Source organism: Arachis duranensis, chromosome 3 (assembly GCF_000817695.3).
Source record: "Arachis duranensis cultivar V14167 chromosome 3, aradu.V14167.gnm2.J7QH, whole genome shotgun sequence".
Lineage (NCBI taxonomy): Eukaryota > Viridiplantae > Streptophyta > Magnoliopsida > Fabales > Fabaceae > Arachis > Arachis duranensis.
Genome location: NC_029774.3, coordinates 110,176,302 through 110,190,613, shown reverse-complemented (window position 1 = coordinate 110,190,613; position 14,312 = coordinate 110,176,302). Strand labels below are relative to the sequence as shown.

Genomic DNA, 14,312 nt, shown 5'->3' with positions numbered 1-14,312 from the left:
CCTCTGTGCATTCAAAGGAGCTTTTCTGGAGCTACACAAACCCAAATGGCGCGCTCTCAATGGCTATGGAAAGATAAAATCCAGGAATTTCCAGAAATATATAATAGTCCATACTTTGCTTTAGAATTAAAGGCCCAAAACTGGCATTCAACGCCAACTACCAACCCTATTCTAGCGTCCAACGCCCACAAGGAGGTAACCAGCAACCAACGCCCAAAAGGGGGGCCCTAGCCAGTGTTCAACACCCCTAGGGAGTCCTATCACGTGGCTTACTCTTTTGCTCAGCCCAAACACTCACCAAGTGGGCCCCAGAAGAAGATTTTCGCACTAATAGACTAGTTTATCATATTTCTGTAATCCTTAGTCATTAGGTTAGTATATATAGGAGAAGATCACCTTTGTTAAGGATCTTCTTCCACCACCTTACACGTTTTTACATTGTTCTATGTACATTATGAGCCACTAAACCTCCTAGGTTAAGGTTAGGAGCTCTGCTGAGTTTTATGGATTAATAAAAGCACTACTATTCTATTTCAATTCGTGTTTGATTCTCTCCTAAGATGTATCTTCGTTCTTCAACCTTATGAATGAGTTGAACTGTCAAAAGTTATCTCTATTCTACATGGGTTCAGTGAGCGTCTTTCATCGGATATCAATGAACTACTAGCTTGAGGATACGTCTCTTAGACGGCTAATCCACGACTTTGTTGGGGACTTCTCGAGACATCAGTTCAGCGGAGGTATGGGGAGATTAGGGTCTTTGTGGTAAAGGCTAGAATCAAGGCATAACATTCTTTGGTTCGGAAGATTCGACCTTGTATGTGGCGTTTTGAGTGGGATCACCAAGGGGATGAACTGCAGGAGCTTCACCCTCATCAGATTAGATGCGCACTAAACCTGGTGTTTAGCCTAGAGAAAGATTGGTGAGCGCTCAAACCGGCATTGATCACATACAGCCTGCTATAGAAGAAATCATTCACAGTTGGAGAAGACAGTAAGAAAGGATTGATCTAGAAGAACAAAGCATCTCTGAAGCCTTGACCATCTTCTTATCATTGAATTCACAACCACTGAGTAACGTATTTTTATTTCACTTTACTTTTATGCGCTTAAACAACTAAACAACTTTTCTATCCGCCTGACTGTGATTTATAAGATAACCACTGTTTGATCCAAGTCGACAATCCTCGTGGGATCGACCCTGAATCACCTCAGGTATTACTTAGACGATCCAGTGCACTTGCTGGTTCAGTTGTGCAAAGTTAAATTCTACGCGCCAAGTTTTTGGCGCCGTTGTCGGGGATTGTTCGAGTTTGAACAAACTAACGAATTATCTTGTTGCTTAGATTAGGTATTCTTTATGATTTATTTGCTCTTTTGTTTGTGTCTTTTGTTTTCTTTTCAAAAATTTTTTAAAACCTTTTCTATTTTTGGCTATGTATTTTCTTTTGATTTTCTTACTTTGAATCTTACCTATTTCTTGTTTTCTTTTTCAAAAATTTTTCAAAATCTTTTATTTTCTTTAGTAATCTTTGTCTTTTGTTTGAGTTTTGTGTCAATCTTTAAGTTTGGTGTCCCATCTATTTTTATCCTTTTCTTTAAATTTTTGAAGGTGTTCTTATTTTCCCTTCCTCATATTTGAATTATTCTTGGTTATTTTTCTTGTTTGATTTCTAAAATTTTAAGTTTGGTATCTCTGTGTTTTCTTACTTATTTTCGAAAAATTTGAATCCTTGATCCTAAAAATTTTAAATTTGGTGTCTCTTTGGTGTTTCTTGATTTTTCTCTCCTTTAATTTTTCAAAATATGTTCTGAGAGTGTTCTTCATTGTGTTCGAATTGTTCTTGGTTTTTCTTCTTAGTATTCGAAGTGTTCTTGGTATTTTTTTCTTTCTTTGATCTTAAAATTTTTAAGTTTGGTGTTCTTTTGTGTTTTTCCTCTCCAAAATTTCGAAAATTATGTGCTTAGATTTTAAAAATTTTAAAGTTTAGTGTCTTTTTGTGTTTCTCCTTTTTAAATTTCGAATTTAATAGGTTTTAAATTTAAAATTTTTAAGTTTGGTGTCTTGTTAGTTATCTTTTTGTTTATCTTGTTATCCTTTTCAAATCTTTACTTTATCTTTTTATCTTTCTTTGATTTAAAAAAGATCTTATCTTATCTTACTTTAAATTCAAATTTTAAATTTCAAATTTCAAAATCAAACCTTTTTTAAAATTCAAATTTCAATTTCTTATCTTATCTTAATTCAATTCAATTTTAAAAAATTTAAATTTAAAATTTCAAAATTCAAAATCAAAATTTCAAAATTTCAAAATTCAAGTTTGCAAAATCCAAATTTCAAATTTCAAAATTCAAAATTTTCAAATTTTAAAATCAAATCTTTTTCAAAATCCAAATTTTAAATCTTTTTCAAAATCTTTAAATTTTAAATCTTATCTTATGTTAAATTCAAACTTTAAAATTCATATTTTCAAATCTTTATCTTATCTTGAATCAATTTCAAATTTCCAAATCAAATCTTTTTCAAAAATTCAAAATAAAAAATTTTCAAAATCAAATCTTTTTCAAAATCTTTTTAAATCTTATCTTATCTTGTTAACTTATTCTTTCAAATCTTAATCTTTCTTTCACTTTCTTTTTAAATTCAAATTTCAAATTTTAAAAATTTAATTTTCAAATTTCTATCTTCAAATTTTCAAAATCAAATCTTTTACTTTTCTTTCAAATCTTATTGATTAGCTACTTACTTATCTTATCTTATTCTCTTTTCTCTCTTCTTTCTCTTTCCTCTTTTTCAAAATTTGCTAACTAATTCCTCTCTCTTCTTTTTCGAAAATTCTTGCCTTTTTCTATCTCTTCTATTTTTGAAAATCATCTACTTCTTTCTCTCTCTTCTTTTTCGAAAGCCACCTTTAAAATTGTCAAATCTCTTTAATTAATTATTTATCTTAAATTTTCTTTTATTTTTATTTCTTCTTTTCGAAATTAATAATTAAATAAAATAAAAATAAAAAATAATTTAATTTTCTTTTCTTTTTAATTTCAAAAATTTGAATTCTATCTCTCCCCCTCTACCTCTATTCTTCTTGTCTTCTCAAGACATCTTACTGGAAGTGCTCTATACTCTAATATAGAGACACACACCTTCCCATTTCCTTATTTCTTGACTGAGTGTACAGGAATATGAAGAGTTTACCATGAACCCAAATGGGGATGAACAGTTCAGAAGAACTTTGGGGTCTTATACAGCCCCACTCTTGACTTCTATGGAAGCAGCATTAGCAACCTCCTATTGGAGTAGCTAACTTTAAGCTCAACCCATAGTTAATTATTCTAGTGTAGTAAAGCTGCCAGTTTCATAGACTTCTACAAGAAGAACCCATGAAATTCCTTGCAGATTTCCTGCAATATGCTGACACGATGTACACTGATGGAGTAGACCAAGATGTCTACAGGTTATTACTCTTTTCATTTGCTGTGAAAGGCCAAGCAAAGAGGTAGTTGGATAATCAACCCAAATTAAGCTTGAAAACATAGAGTCAGCTGGTGGATAAGTTTTTGAATCAATACTTTCCACCAAAGAGGATAACCCAGTTGAGACTGGAAATTCAAGACTTCAAACAAGGAGATAGTAAATTCCTTTATGATGCTTGGGTGAGGTACAAGATGATGCTACGGAAATGCCCTACTGAAATGTTTTCAGAATAGGTAAAGTTAGACATCTTTTATTACGGACTCAAAGATATGGCTAAGATGTCCTTAGACCATTCTGCTGGTGGTTCAATCCATATGAAAAAGGCAATGGAGGAAGCTCACAAGAGACAGTTGCCAGCAATTAGTATCTGTACTCATCTAATGAGACTCTAATAAAAGGAGAGGTTAAGACAGTGACCACTGAATCCAACCCTCCTGAGCAAGGTGAGTCATTCACCCAGCAACTGCACTATCTCTTACAACAAGTGCTAAGCTTGCAAGAAGTAGTGCAAAAGACCCGAGCCTCCAGCAAGAATGTGGAAGCATGGTTGAACCAGGCTAAACAGCTCTTGTCTGAATAGTAAGAGAAGAGTGTCAAGCTATCCAATTAGGGAGTACCCTAAACACCCAGCCTTAGAACAGTAAGAGGCAGGGAGATCAGGAAGAAATGACAGAAGATGAACAAGTTACAGTCTAGGGTACCATCAAGGGCGTTGAATGCCCAGAAGGGGGCAGCCTAGGCGTTGAACGCTAGATACAGGGAGACCAGACACGTGTAAGTACTGGGAACACCTCTCCTAAGCAAGTTGGTAACCCTTCTTTAGGCACTATGGACACTCAACCTACACCACTCATGGCTCTTGAGTACAAAGCCAAGTTACCATACCCTCAAAGACTCCAAAAAGCAAAAAAAGATAAGCAATTTACCAATTTCTTAGAAGCTTTCAAGAAGCTGGAGATCAAAATCCCTTTTGCAGAGGATCTTGAACAAATGCCTTCATATGCTAAGTACATGAAGGAAATATTGAATAACAAGAGGGATTGGAAGAAAGTAGAGACAGTGATGCTTAATAAGGAGTGTAGTGCAGTCATTCAAAGGAACCTTTCTCAGAAACTGCAGAGACCCCCTAACACTCTATTGAGGAACTAAATGAAGAAGAGACTCAAGAAGAGGACGGAAGCACATTGTTGTACGCTCCTCTTATGGGAAGAACATCTAAAGTACCACACCCTCAGAACACTCAAAAGGAAGCCAAAGATGAGCACAGCTCACAGTCCTTGGATGGCTCTAAGAAGCTGCACATCAATATTCTTTTTGCTGAGGTTTTGGAGAAATGGTGTCTCTCTATTGGAAGAAACCTCTCTAATGCTGAGAGAGGCAAATTGGTGCTGAGGTTACAGAAGGATTACATGATTATCAAGGTCCTAAAACCTCCACTACCCCCTGACAAAGGAGGTACTTCCATGCAAAGTACAGTATTGAAACCTCCTCCCTTGGTGTAAACTCATATAGTTTTCGCAGACATCAAACTTAATTTTGGTGTTAGGCAGTCACCACCCACCAAGGAGGAAGGTCCTAAGAGGAAGAAGCATAAGGGATGGAGACACAATACCACCCTACCCTAAAAAGCAAGGAAAATCAAGCTCATCACACTAAAAGAAAGCTTGTTAGGAGGAATTCAAATCTGAAGGCACTAATCTACTCCTCTTCTCCCATGGAGTCATTTCTGTTAACCAACTGGAAGAAGAGAAAGAAAGTCAACGATCAAGTGTCAAGTTAATGACATTAAAGAAGTGCTTGTTGGGAGGCAACCCAACCATGAGTAGATTATTTCTGTTCTTATTTCTTTTGTTTATTTTCATTTGAGTTTATTTTAGTTTTATTTTTAGAGTTTTTCCTTGCTTTTTAATGTTTGTGATCATGTGCAGTAGTTAGAACAGAAATAGAAACAGTCAGAGCTGGAAACAGAACACCCTGGAGTAGAGACCTTGCTAGCGTTGAACGCCAGACAAGGGGGCCAGAGTGGGCGTTCAATGCCCATGAGGACCAGCAAAGCTGGCGTTGAATGCCAACTAGGGAGCACATAGTTGGCGTTGAACGCCGGTCAGGGAGCATGAAGCTAGTGTTGAACGCCAGCCAGGGTCAGAGACTTGGCGTTGAACGCCAGGAAATAGCACCCCAATGGGTGTTGAACGCCCTATAAGGAGCATCAAGCTGGCGTTGAACGCCAGCCAGGAGCAAGAGCTGGGCGTTCAACACCCACAAGGGGGCAGGAAATTCGAATTCCCTAGCCTTCCAGGACCAGTGGGTTGCACAAAAAATCCACCTACCCCACCTAACTCTCTCATTCCCAATTGTTCATGTTTGCTCGAGGACAAGCAAAACTCTTAAGTTTGGTGTTGTAAAAGATTTTCTTTTTTACTTCTACCACTCCTAAGTATGGCAGCAAAAACTGGTGGAACCTTAAGGAAGAGGAAAGGAAAGGCACTTGGCTCCGCTTCTCTTACCTCATATGTCACATATGCAATTCAGCCGAAATTGTCATAGAAAGAGACATCCCCAGTAAGGAGGACAAGCCCATCACTATAAGTAGGATAGAGAATGTTAGAGAGCCGGCACATGGACCACAGCAAGATCATATGGAGCCGCATCAACAAAAAATCCCTAAGATGTCTCAAGGATGTATTTTCCTCCCCAAAAATTTTTTTGGGACTAATTGTACACTTCTCTATGAGAATTGAGCTCCATCATGGATCAACTAAGGATAAGACATCAAGAGCATTCCACCATCCTCCATGAAATAAGAGAAGATCTAAGAACCATGAGGGAAGAACAACAGAGGCAGGGGCGTGACATAGAGGAAATCAAGCACTCCATTGGATCCTCCAGAAGGAGTAGTGGCCGCCATCACTAGAGTGGATTCATTCCCTTTAGTCCCCTGTTGCCTATGTTTTTTTTTTGTTTTCCATGTATTTTGTTTTATTGTCTGTTTCTAGTGCATGATCATCTGTCTTTATGTCTTAAAGTTATAAAATATTTCATATATCTCTCACTTTGCTTAAAAGAAAATTTCATTTGAAAAAGAAAAGAGTAAAGTATTGTTTTTGTCCCCAACGTTTGGGATAAATCTCAAAATTGTCCCTAACATTTCAATCGTTCTATTTACGTCCCTAACGTTTTAAAATTGACTCAATGTTGTCCTGCCGTTAGGGATCCGTTAATAAAATTAACGGCGGGACAAAATTGAGACAATTTTGAAACGTTAGGGACGTAAATAGGACTAAAACGTTGGGGACAAAAACGATACATAGAAATAAATTTTAATTTTATTCTTCAATAATATCAATTTGTTACTGTACATAGTATTCAATTATTTTTAATTATATTTACACTTAATCACCTTATTTTCATTCTAAATAAATTTATTTTTTTAATTTATACTATGTATAATAAAAAATTGATATTATTGAAGAATAAAATTAAAATTTATTTCTATGTATCGTTTTTGTCCCTAACGTTTTAGTCATATTTACATCCCTAACGTTTCAAAATCGTCTCAATTTTGTCCTGCCGTTAATTTTATTAACGGATCCCTAACGGCAGGACAACATTGAGTCAATTTTAAAACGTTAGGGACAATTTTGAGATTTACCCCAAACGTTGGGGACAAAAATAATACTTTACTCAAAAGAAAATTAAGATGCATGAATTTCAAGTTTTACCTTAAGAATAGTTCAATTATGTGATATGGTGGCATTGCTTTTGTTTTCTGAATGTAGGAATGAACAGTGCATATTTGAAATTGGAATTAAGAATGTTGACTCTTGAAAGAATGATGAAAAAGGAGAAGTATTATTAGTAATCTAAAAAATCAAAAGAAATTGATTCTTAAAGCAAGAAAAAGCAGCAAAAAGCAAGATGCAATAAAAAGAAAAAACAATTGCGTGCGAAAAAAATAGAAAAAGAAAAAAGCAATAGAAAAAGCCAATAGCTCTTTAAACCAAAAGGCAAGAGCAAAAAGCCAATAACCCTTTAAATCAAAAGGCAAGGACAAAAGGATCAAAGGCTTTGAGCATCAATAGTTAGGAGGGCCTAAAAGAAACAAAATCTTGGCCTAAACACTCCAAAGGAATAGTGTCCCTAATTATATGCTTGTGGTGTGAAGGTGTCAAGTAAAAAAAATGCTTGAGACTGAGTAGTTAAAGTTGTGATCTAAAGTAAAAAGAGTGTGCTTAAGAACTCTAGACACCTCTATCTGTGGATTCTAGCAAAGCTGAATCACAATTCAAAAGGGTTCACCCAGTTAAGTGTCTGTGGCATTTATGTATCCGGTAGTAATACTTGAAAACAAAGTGTTTAGGGCCACGGCCAAGACTCTAAAAGTTGTGTTCAAGAATAAAAAAGAACTAAACTAGGAGAGTTAATAATATCATCTGGATTCTAAGTTCCTAAAGAGGCCAACATTTCTAAGTTTCAATGGATAGTGGAGCAAAAAGCTATTGAGTCTTGCTCATCTAATTGAAACTGAGCTTCATTGAAAACTCTGAGATTTATTATATCTTACTCTTCTTTTTATCCTACTTTTTTTAGTTTCTTGGGAACAAGCAACAGTTTAAGTTTGGTGTTGTGATGAGCGGATATTTTATATGCTTTTTGACATCATTTTCATATAGTTTTTAGCATGTTTTGTTTAAGTTTTATTATGTTTTCATAGGTTTTAGTGTAAAATTCACATTTTTGGATTCTACTTTGAGTTTGTGTGTTTTTATGAAATTTCAGGTATTTTCTGGCTGAAATTAAGGAGCTGCAGCAAAAGTTTGATTCAGAGACAGAGAAAGCACTGCAGATGCTGCTAGGATCTGACCTCTGTGCACTCGAAGGAGCTTTTCTAGAGCTACACAAGTCCAAATGGCACAATCTCAACGGCTATGGAAAGCTAACATCCAGGGATTTCCAGAAATATATAATAGTTTATACTTTTCTTTAGAATTAAAAGCACAAAACTGGAGTTCAACGCCAGCCACCAACCCTATTCTGGCGTCCAACGTCCACAAGGAAGTGACCAGCGTCCAGCACCCAAAACGTGGCTTACTCTTTTGCTCAACCCAAACACTCACCAAGTGGGCCACAGAAGTAGATTTTTGCACTAATAGACTAGTTTATCATATTTTTGTAATCTTTAGTCATTAGGTTAGTATATATAGGAGAAGATCACCTTTGTTAAGGATCTTCTTCCACCACCTTACACGTTTTTACATTGTTCTATGTACATTATGAGCCATTAAACCTCCTAGGTTAAGGTTAGGAGCTCTGCTGAGTTTTATGGATTAATAAAAGCACTACTGCTCTATTTCAATTCGTGTTTGATTCTCTCCTAAGATGTATCTTCGTTCTTCAACCTTATGAATGAGTTGAACTGTCAAAAGTTATCTCTATTCTACATGGGTTCAGTGAGCGTCTTTCATCGGATATCAATGAACTACTAGCTTGAGGATACGTCTCTTAGACGGCTAATCCACGACTTCGTTGGGGACTTCTCGAGACATCAGTTCAGCCGAGGTATCAGGAGATTAGGGTCTTTGTGGTAAAGGCTAGAATCAAGGCGCAACATTCTCTGATTCGGAAGATTCGACCTTGTTTGTGACGTTTTGAGTAAGATAACCAAGGGGATGAACTGCAGGAGCTTCACCCTCATCAGACTGGATGCGCACTAAACCTGGTGTTCAGCCTAGAGGAAGATTGACAGCCACTCAAACCGGCGTTGATCACATACAGCCTGCTATAGAAGAAATCATTCACAACGTTAGAGTAGACAGTAAGAAAGGATTGATCCATAAGAACAAAGCATCTCTGAAGCCTTAACCATCTTATTATTGAATTCATATCCATTGAGTAACGTATTTTTATTTCACTTTACTTTTATGTGCTTAAATAACTAAACAACTTTTCTATCTGCCTGACTAAGATTTACAAGATAACCACTGTTTGGTCCAAGCCGACAATCTTCATGGGATCGATCCTGACTCAACTTAAGTATTACTTAGACGACCCAGTGCACTTGCTGGTTTAGTTGTACGAAGTTAAATTCCACGCACCAACCACCCCTAGCCAGCACCTCTAAATTCTTTTCTATGCTAGCATCATCCATACTGATTGTGCTACCCAGTAAGATGAACTCCTCACTAAATCTAATGACGTTAAACCTTTGATCGTAGACAAGGAGTTTTACGTTTACGAGAGACACCAGAGTTTGTTTCTTTTGAAGGTTTAGAGAAAGGAGGAACTGGGAGAATTACTAGGGGGAAGAAGTCAGAGGGGATTGGGAAAATTTGTTAGCCTCGAAGGAGGTCAGACTAGATTTAGGAGGAGGAATACTGTTGCCTGACTTCTCGGCCTCTTCCTGTTGAGCCTGGTGAATAGTTTGGTTTTTCTTGGCTTGCTTGAGCTTTTTATAAGCGTTCGAGCTGTTGACTATTTTTTCACAAAAGTAAAAGAAAACAAGGATTAATAAATGCAAGTGTTATATACAAAAAGCTATCTACAAAATAAAGTCATCTACCTAACTTGGTTCGCACATAACTCAGTTTGGCTTCTAGAAATTTTTTGGTGTTGAGATTAGAAACTCGACCCCAACACTCTTGAAAGACGATTACGATCAGCTTTTCCTCCTCGTTAAGATCCTTAAAATCATAATTTAATACTGTTGATTCCTCCTTCTAGTACAAACAGAACATATATTGGGATTTCTTATTAACATAAAAAAGGTCAGTCTCCCTTCCGAAGTCAGATTTTGAAATAATAATTTTTGAAGTCGTGAAAAGACTCTTCAAAAATAGAGAAAACTTTTTTTTTATCTTGAATAGCTTAAAAAGAAGCCCACTATTATTTTTTTGAGCTAAAGAATTTGATCAGTTGAAACAAATAAAAAAATCTTGAGAGACTAACTGATCGGTGGATTTTCATAAAGTCCTAAAAGTTTGGATGAAGTGAGATAGGAGCACATCGGAAAGTTAACAACACATCTTGTTCAAAATTGGTAAAGGAAGTTCTTACACCTAGCCTAAGAAAAGGCACTCATACATAAAAAGAAAATGTGGCTCTGATTTGTTAAATTGAGTATAATAGATTTTCTCTTTAAGATCAGAGGATACTAGAACGTAATTCTATTCATCCTCTTGTTTCTTACAAATGGGGTACTTAAGTCAGAAGTTTTATAGAATTTTCCTATCCATAACCGATACAGCTGTTACAACTGTACTATCTACACAATCTAGACTGTTTCAAATTTTAGAAGGCATTATTTAGACTATAAATCGAGACATATAGGTTGTATACTTACAAAATAAAAATAACTAGCCATGTAAAACAACAAAAGTCGGGTTAAGTAAATAACAGTAGAACGGTTTTTTTTTTCAACAAAGTATACAAACAATAATTTCCGTTCCTGAATAAAAATAGGGGCCGAAGCATGACCAAGGCTTGTAGGATTTTGAAGGATGTCATCCTTAACGGTGATGGTAGCACCATTTAGGAACAAAGCTAACCATAAAATTATGTACACCACAACAAGATTCAATTAAAAATATCAAAATACTAAAAATGATACTTTTATGGAAACTACATTATCAAAAAAAAAAAGAAAAAAATTTAAAAAATAGTAAACAAAAAGCGACATTCTCAGGGCAAATCCCTCAAGAAGCAATCTTCCAAACACAGATGGCATGGCAAGAATAGTAACCAACAAGTAGGAAAAAGAACTAACAAAGAAGAAAAAAAGAAAAAAATGCTAACATTGATGAAGAATTGATGATGGAGAATCACATAACAAAACGCGATCCTAAAATACAGTAATATCAAAAAAGTCTTCGGAGAGGAAGTGGGTTTTAGGGAATGTAAAGTTTTGTTTGAGAAGTGGGAGCTTTTGTTCAAAGGAAATGAAGTGAAAAAGAAGGAAAAGAAGAAGAAGAAATTAAATTTATATAACTATAAGTAGGGGTAAAATTACAATTTAATCTTATTTTAAATGCTATGCACGGTTACCAAGAAAACTAAAAAAACATGCGAACAGCTACAAAATGTGAAACATCACATCAATCAAAATTATGTCGTGTCAGCCGACCTCCTCACATAAAATCACGTTGAGTCAGCCGACCTCCTCAGATAGAATCATGTCGAAAAACCAACTTGCAAAGTAGTTAGACTTGAGCACCTAACTGACAATACAACTTACTCATACAATTGCTATAGTCCGACTTAACTAAACTCGACCTCAAGTAGTGGGGCACTGTTTATATTCTGACTCAATATCAAAGCAAGGCCCAAAATGAATAAAACCCAAGAGTCTATATCCACTACGCCAATCTATACCTGACTTTATAGGCCCGATTTGCATATAGAATCTTAAGTGCACTAACATGCATCCAAATAAATTCGCCCACTATTTCAAATATGGGATCTCTCTAACAACCCCTAAAAAAAAATCACCCATCCTTATAAGTGGATAAATGATAGAATGATAGTAAGGCTATCACTCTTACCGTATAAATACTCAATCACGCACATATATTTTTCAACCCTAATTTATAAAATCTGTCTAAAATTTTTTGCTAATTTAAACATCAAAATCCGTTACAAATACCAACTCCCATTCACCATCAAAGGCCTTGGACGACTTTGTCTAGTTGAAAAAGATATTAAAACTTTCACCAGAAAAAATTTGAACATCACATTTAGACTCAAATCACATCAATTTCAGGTAATCTTCGGAATATTATTCATTCTCTAGCACTTCAGTTCTGAGCAAATTAAAAAGAGAGAAAAAGAAAATTCTGTCCTAGTTAATTAACCAAAAAAAAAATTAAAAACAAAATGGGGAGAGACATAGCATTCAGAAAAAAAAAAAGAAATTAAAGTGGGCCAGTTAGTTTTCTTCTCTTGTTGCTCCACAGGTTGATGATCCTCTTCTCCACATCCCACTACTTGTGGTATAGATATATGAGAAAGATATTAAGGTCTGCAAGGCAGCAAAGCACAAAAGATGAATAAACTGATGCATGTAGCAGTAGTACAGTGGAGATAGATAGCAAAGTTAATTCATCTCATCTCATCTTACCATCACAGAAGACAGAAGGGCGATGACCAATTAAAGGTACCTCGATAATAAGCCTGCAGCAAAAACAACATGCATGCAGAGTTTTCTTAATAATAACTAGATGATTAACAATGCCGCAAACCAAATCCATCATCCTTTGTTGGTCAACCATGCTTGTAGGAGCAACTTCCAGATTAAGCACTAGCTCAGTTACTGTGTCATTGAAGAAGAGAGTTGGGAAGTAGTTCCCTGTGATAGGATGTGCATCTCAAGTTAAGGAAAGAAAAGCATGAATATGCATTTCTGAAGGCCACAAGAAGAAGATAAGAGTCATAGATATGGTACAAGTGTGAACATATACAAGAGAAATGAATTCTTCCCCAGTGTCAAATAATCCGGAAAGAAAGTGAGTTAACGATGTAAGAAACAATTTCATTTATTCAAAGAAAATGCTACACTGACAATGTCTAGTTCCATAAGACGTATGTGAGAGAGAGGGATCGTTTAGAGTAATAAGCAAGAATAGGGATAGGGAATATTGGTTTCGTGCCGAACAAGAGATGCTTAATGTTATAAATATACGTAACAATACAGAATAAATATTAAAAACGAGTTAAATATATATAAGAAAAAATAATAATGACGTTTTCATTTTTTGCATTGTATATTTGTAAGAATTTATAAAAATTTCCTTAACTAGGAGAGAAAAAAAAACTCTCGTAGCTTAAATTAGCAGAGAAAAGGATAACAGAAGGAGGAATATTTGACATTACAAATGCGTTGCATATATATCATGTAACAATAATATAGTTACAAATGATGATGACGATGAAGACTACACTTTCTCAGTGGATGCCATGGGAAACAAAGGCAGAAGTTCAGGTTCAGAAAATCCAGGTTTGGGACGAGGCGATGGATGCAAATAAAATCGCCTCTCTCTGATAGCTCTCTCTTCTTCTTCTTCTTCATCTTCTTCTTGTTCCTCTGTGCTTATCATATTCGGCTCAGACGGCACTGCAATATTAAGATCTAAATCAAGATCATCTTTCTTGTCATCTTCTAGAATGCTCAACTTGGAGAAGATCGTCGAAGGTGTGAGAGGGCTTGCCGGGAAGCTCCCTGAAACAGGACTAGCAGGGTAGCTAGAGCTTCTTGAAACCGAAGGCGAACACGCCCCTGATTTACAATGCACACTACTACTCTTAACAATCTCAACCTTTGGCTTCATGTATTTCCTTCTCTCATGGAGCTTGCTCGAGTTCTTCTTCGTGCCTCCTCCTTCTTTTGATGCCATGCCTTCTACCGCCATAGATGATGGACCCGTCAGTCGCTGCACTACTTCCCTGAATGCGTCTGTGTTTGTTTGAACGAATGTGGTTAGTGGTTTGCAATCTGCTGATGATGAGCTGGGGATCGGTGGTTTCTCCATTGTCGTCATGGTTCGGTTTAAGGACTCCATTCCCAGCCTGCAATAAATATTCTTGAATCAAAAGAGGAAAGTCCATCAAAGATAAGAAAAGAAACATAAGTTGAGAAGCTAGAGCATGTGACTTGAGATCCAAGGAATGCAAATAATTTCATGAGTCTTCAGGATGACCCACAAAGCATATTGCTTTTTTGATCTTGTCTAAAGTATGTCAGGGTGTAACAAAATCTTATACACGGAGATTAGGGAAGATAATTGTTTCCAAATAAAGCCCCATAAACACGGGCCATGTATTTCAAAATGAACATATCAATGTCCCT

The 14,312-nt window shown here is 35.9% G+C and overlaps 1 protein-coding gene across 2 annotated transcripts in view; it reads right to left on the bottom strand.

Moving 5' to 3' along the window:
• Nucleotides 1-13,294: 13,294 nt before the first annotated feature.
• Nucleotides 13,295-14,312, bottom strand: part of LOC107480092 (VQ motif-containing protein 31-like) — a 1,632-nt gene continuing 614 nt past the window's right edge. The window contains exon 3 of one of the 2 annotated variants that reach the window (XM_021138775.2): nucleotides 13,295-14,046. In XM_021138775.2, the coding sequence (XP_020994434.1) occupies nucleotides 13,402-14,025 (624 nt within the window). In that variant the 5' untranslated portion in view covers nucleotides 14,026-14,046 and the 3' untranslated portion in view covers nucleotides 13,295-13,401. The remainder of the gene's footprint in view (nucleotides 14,047-14,312) is intronic. The other variant, XM_016100209.3, reaches the window with a different exon arrangement.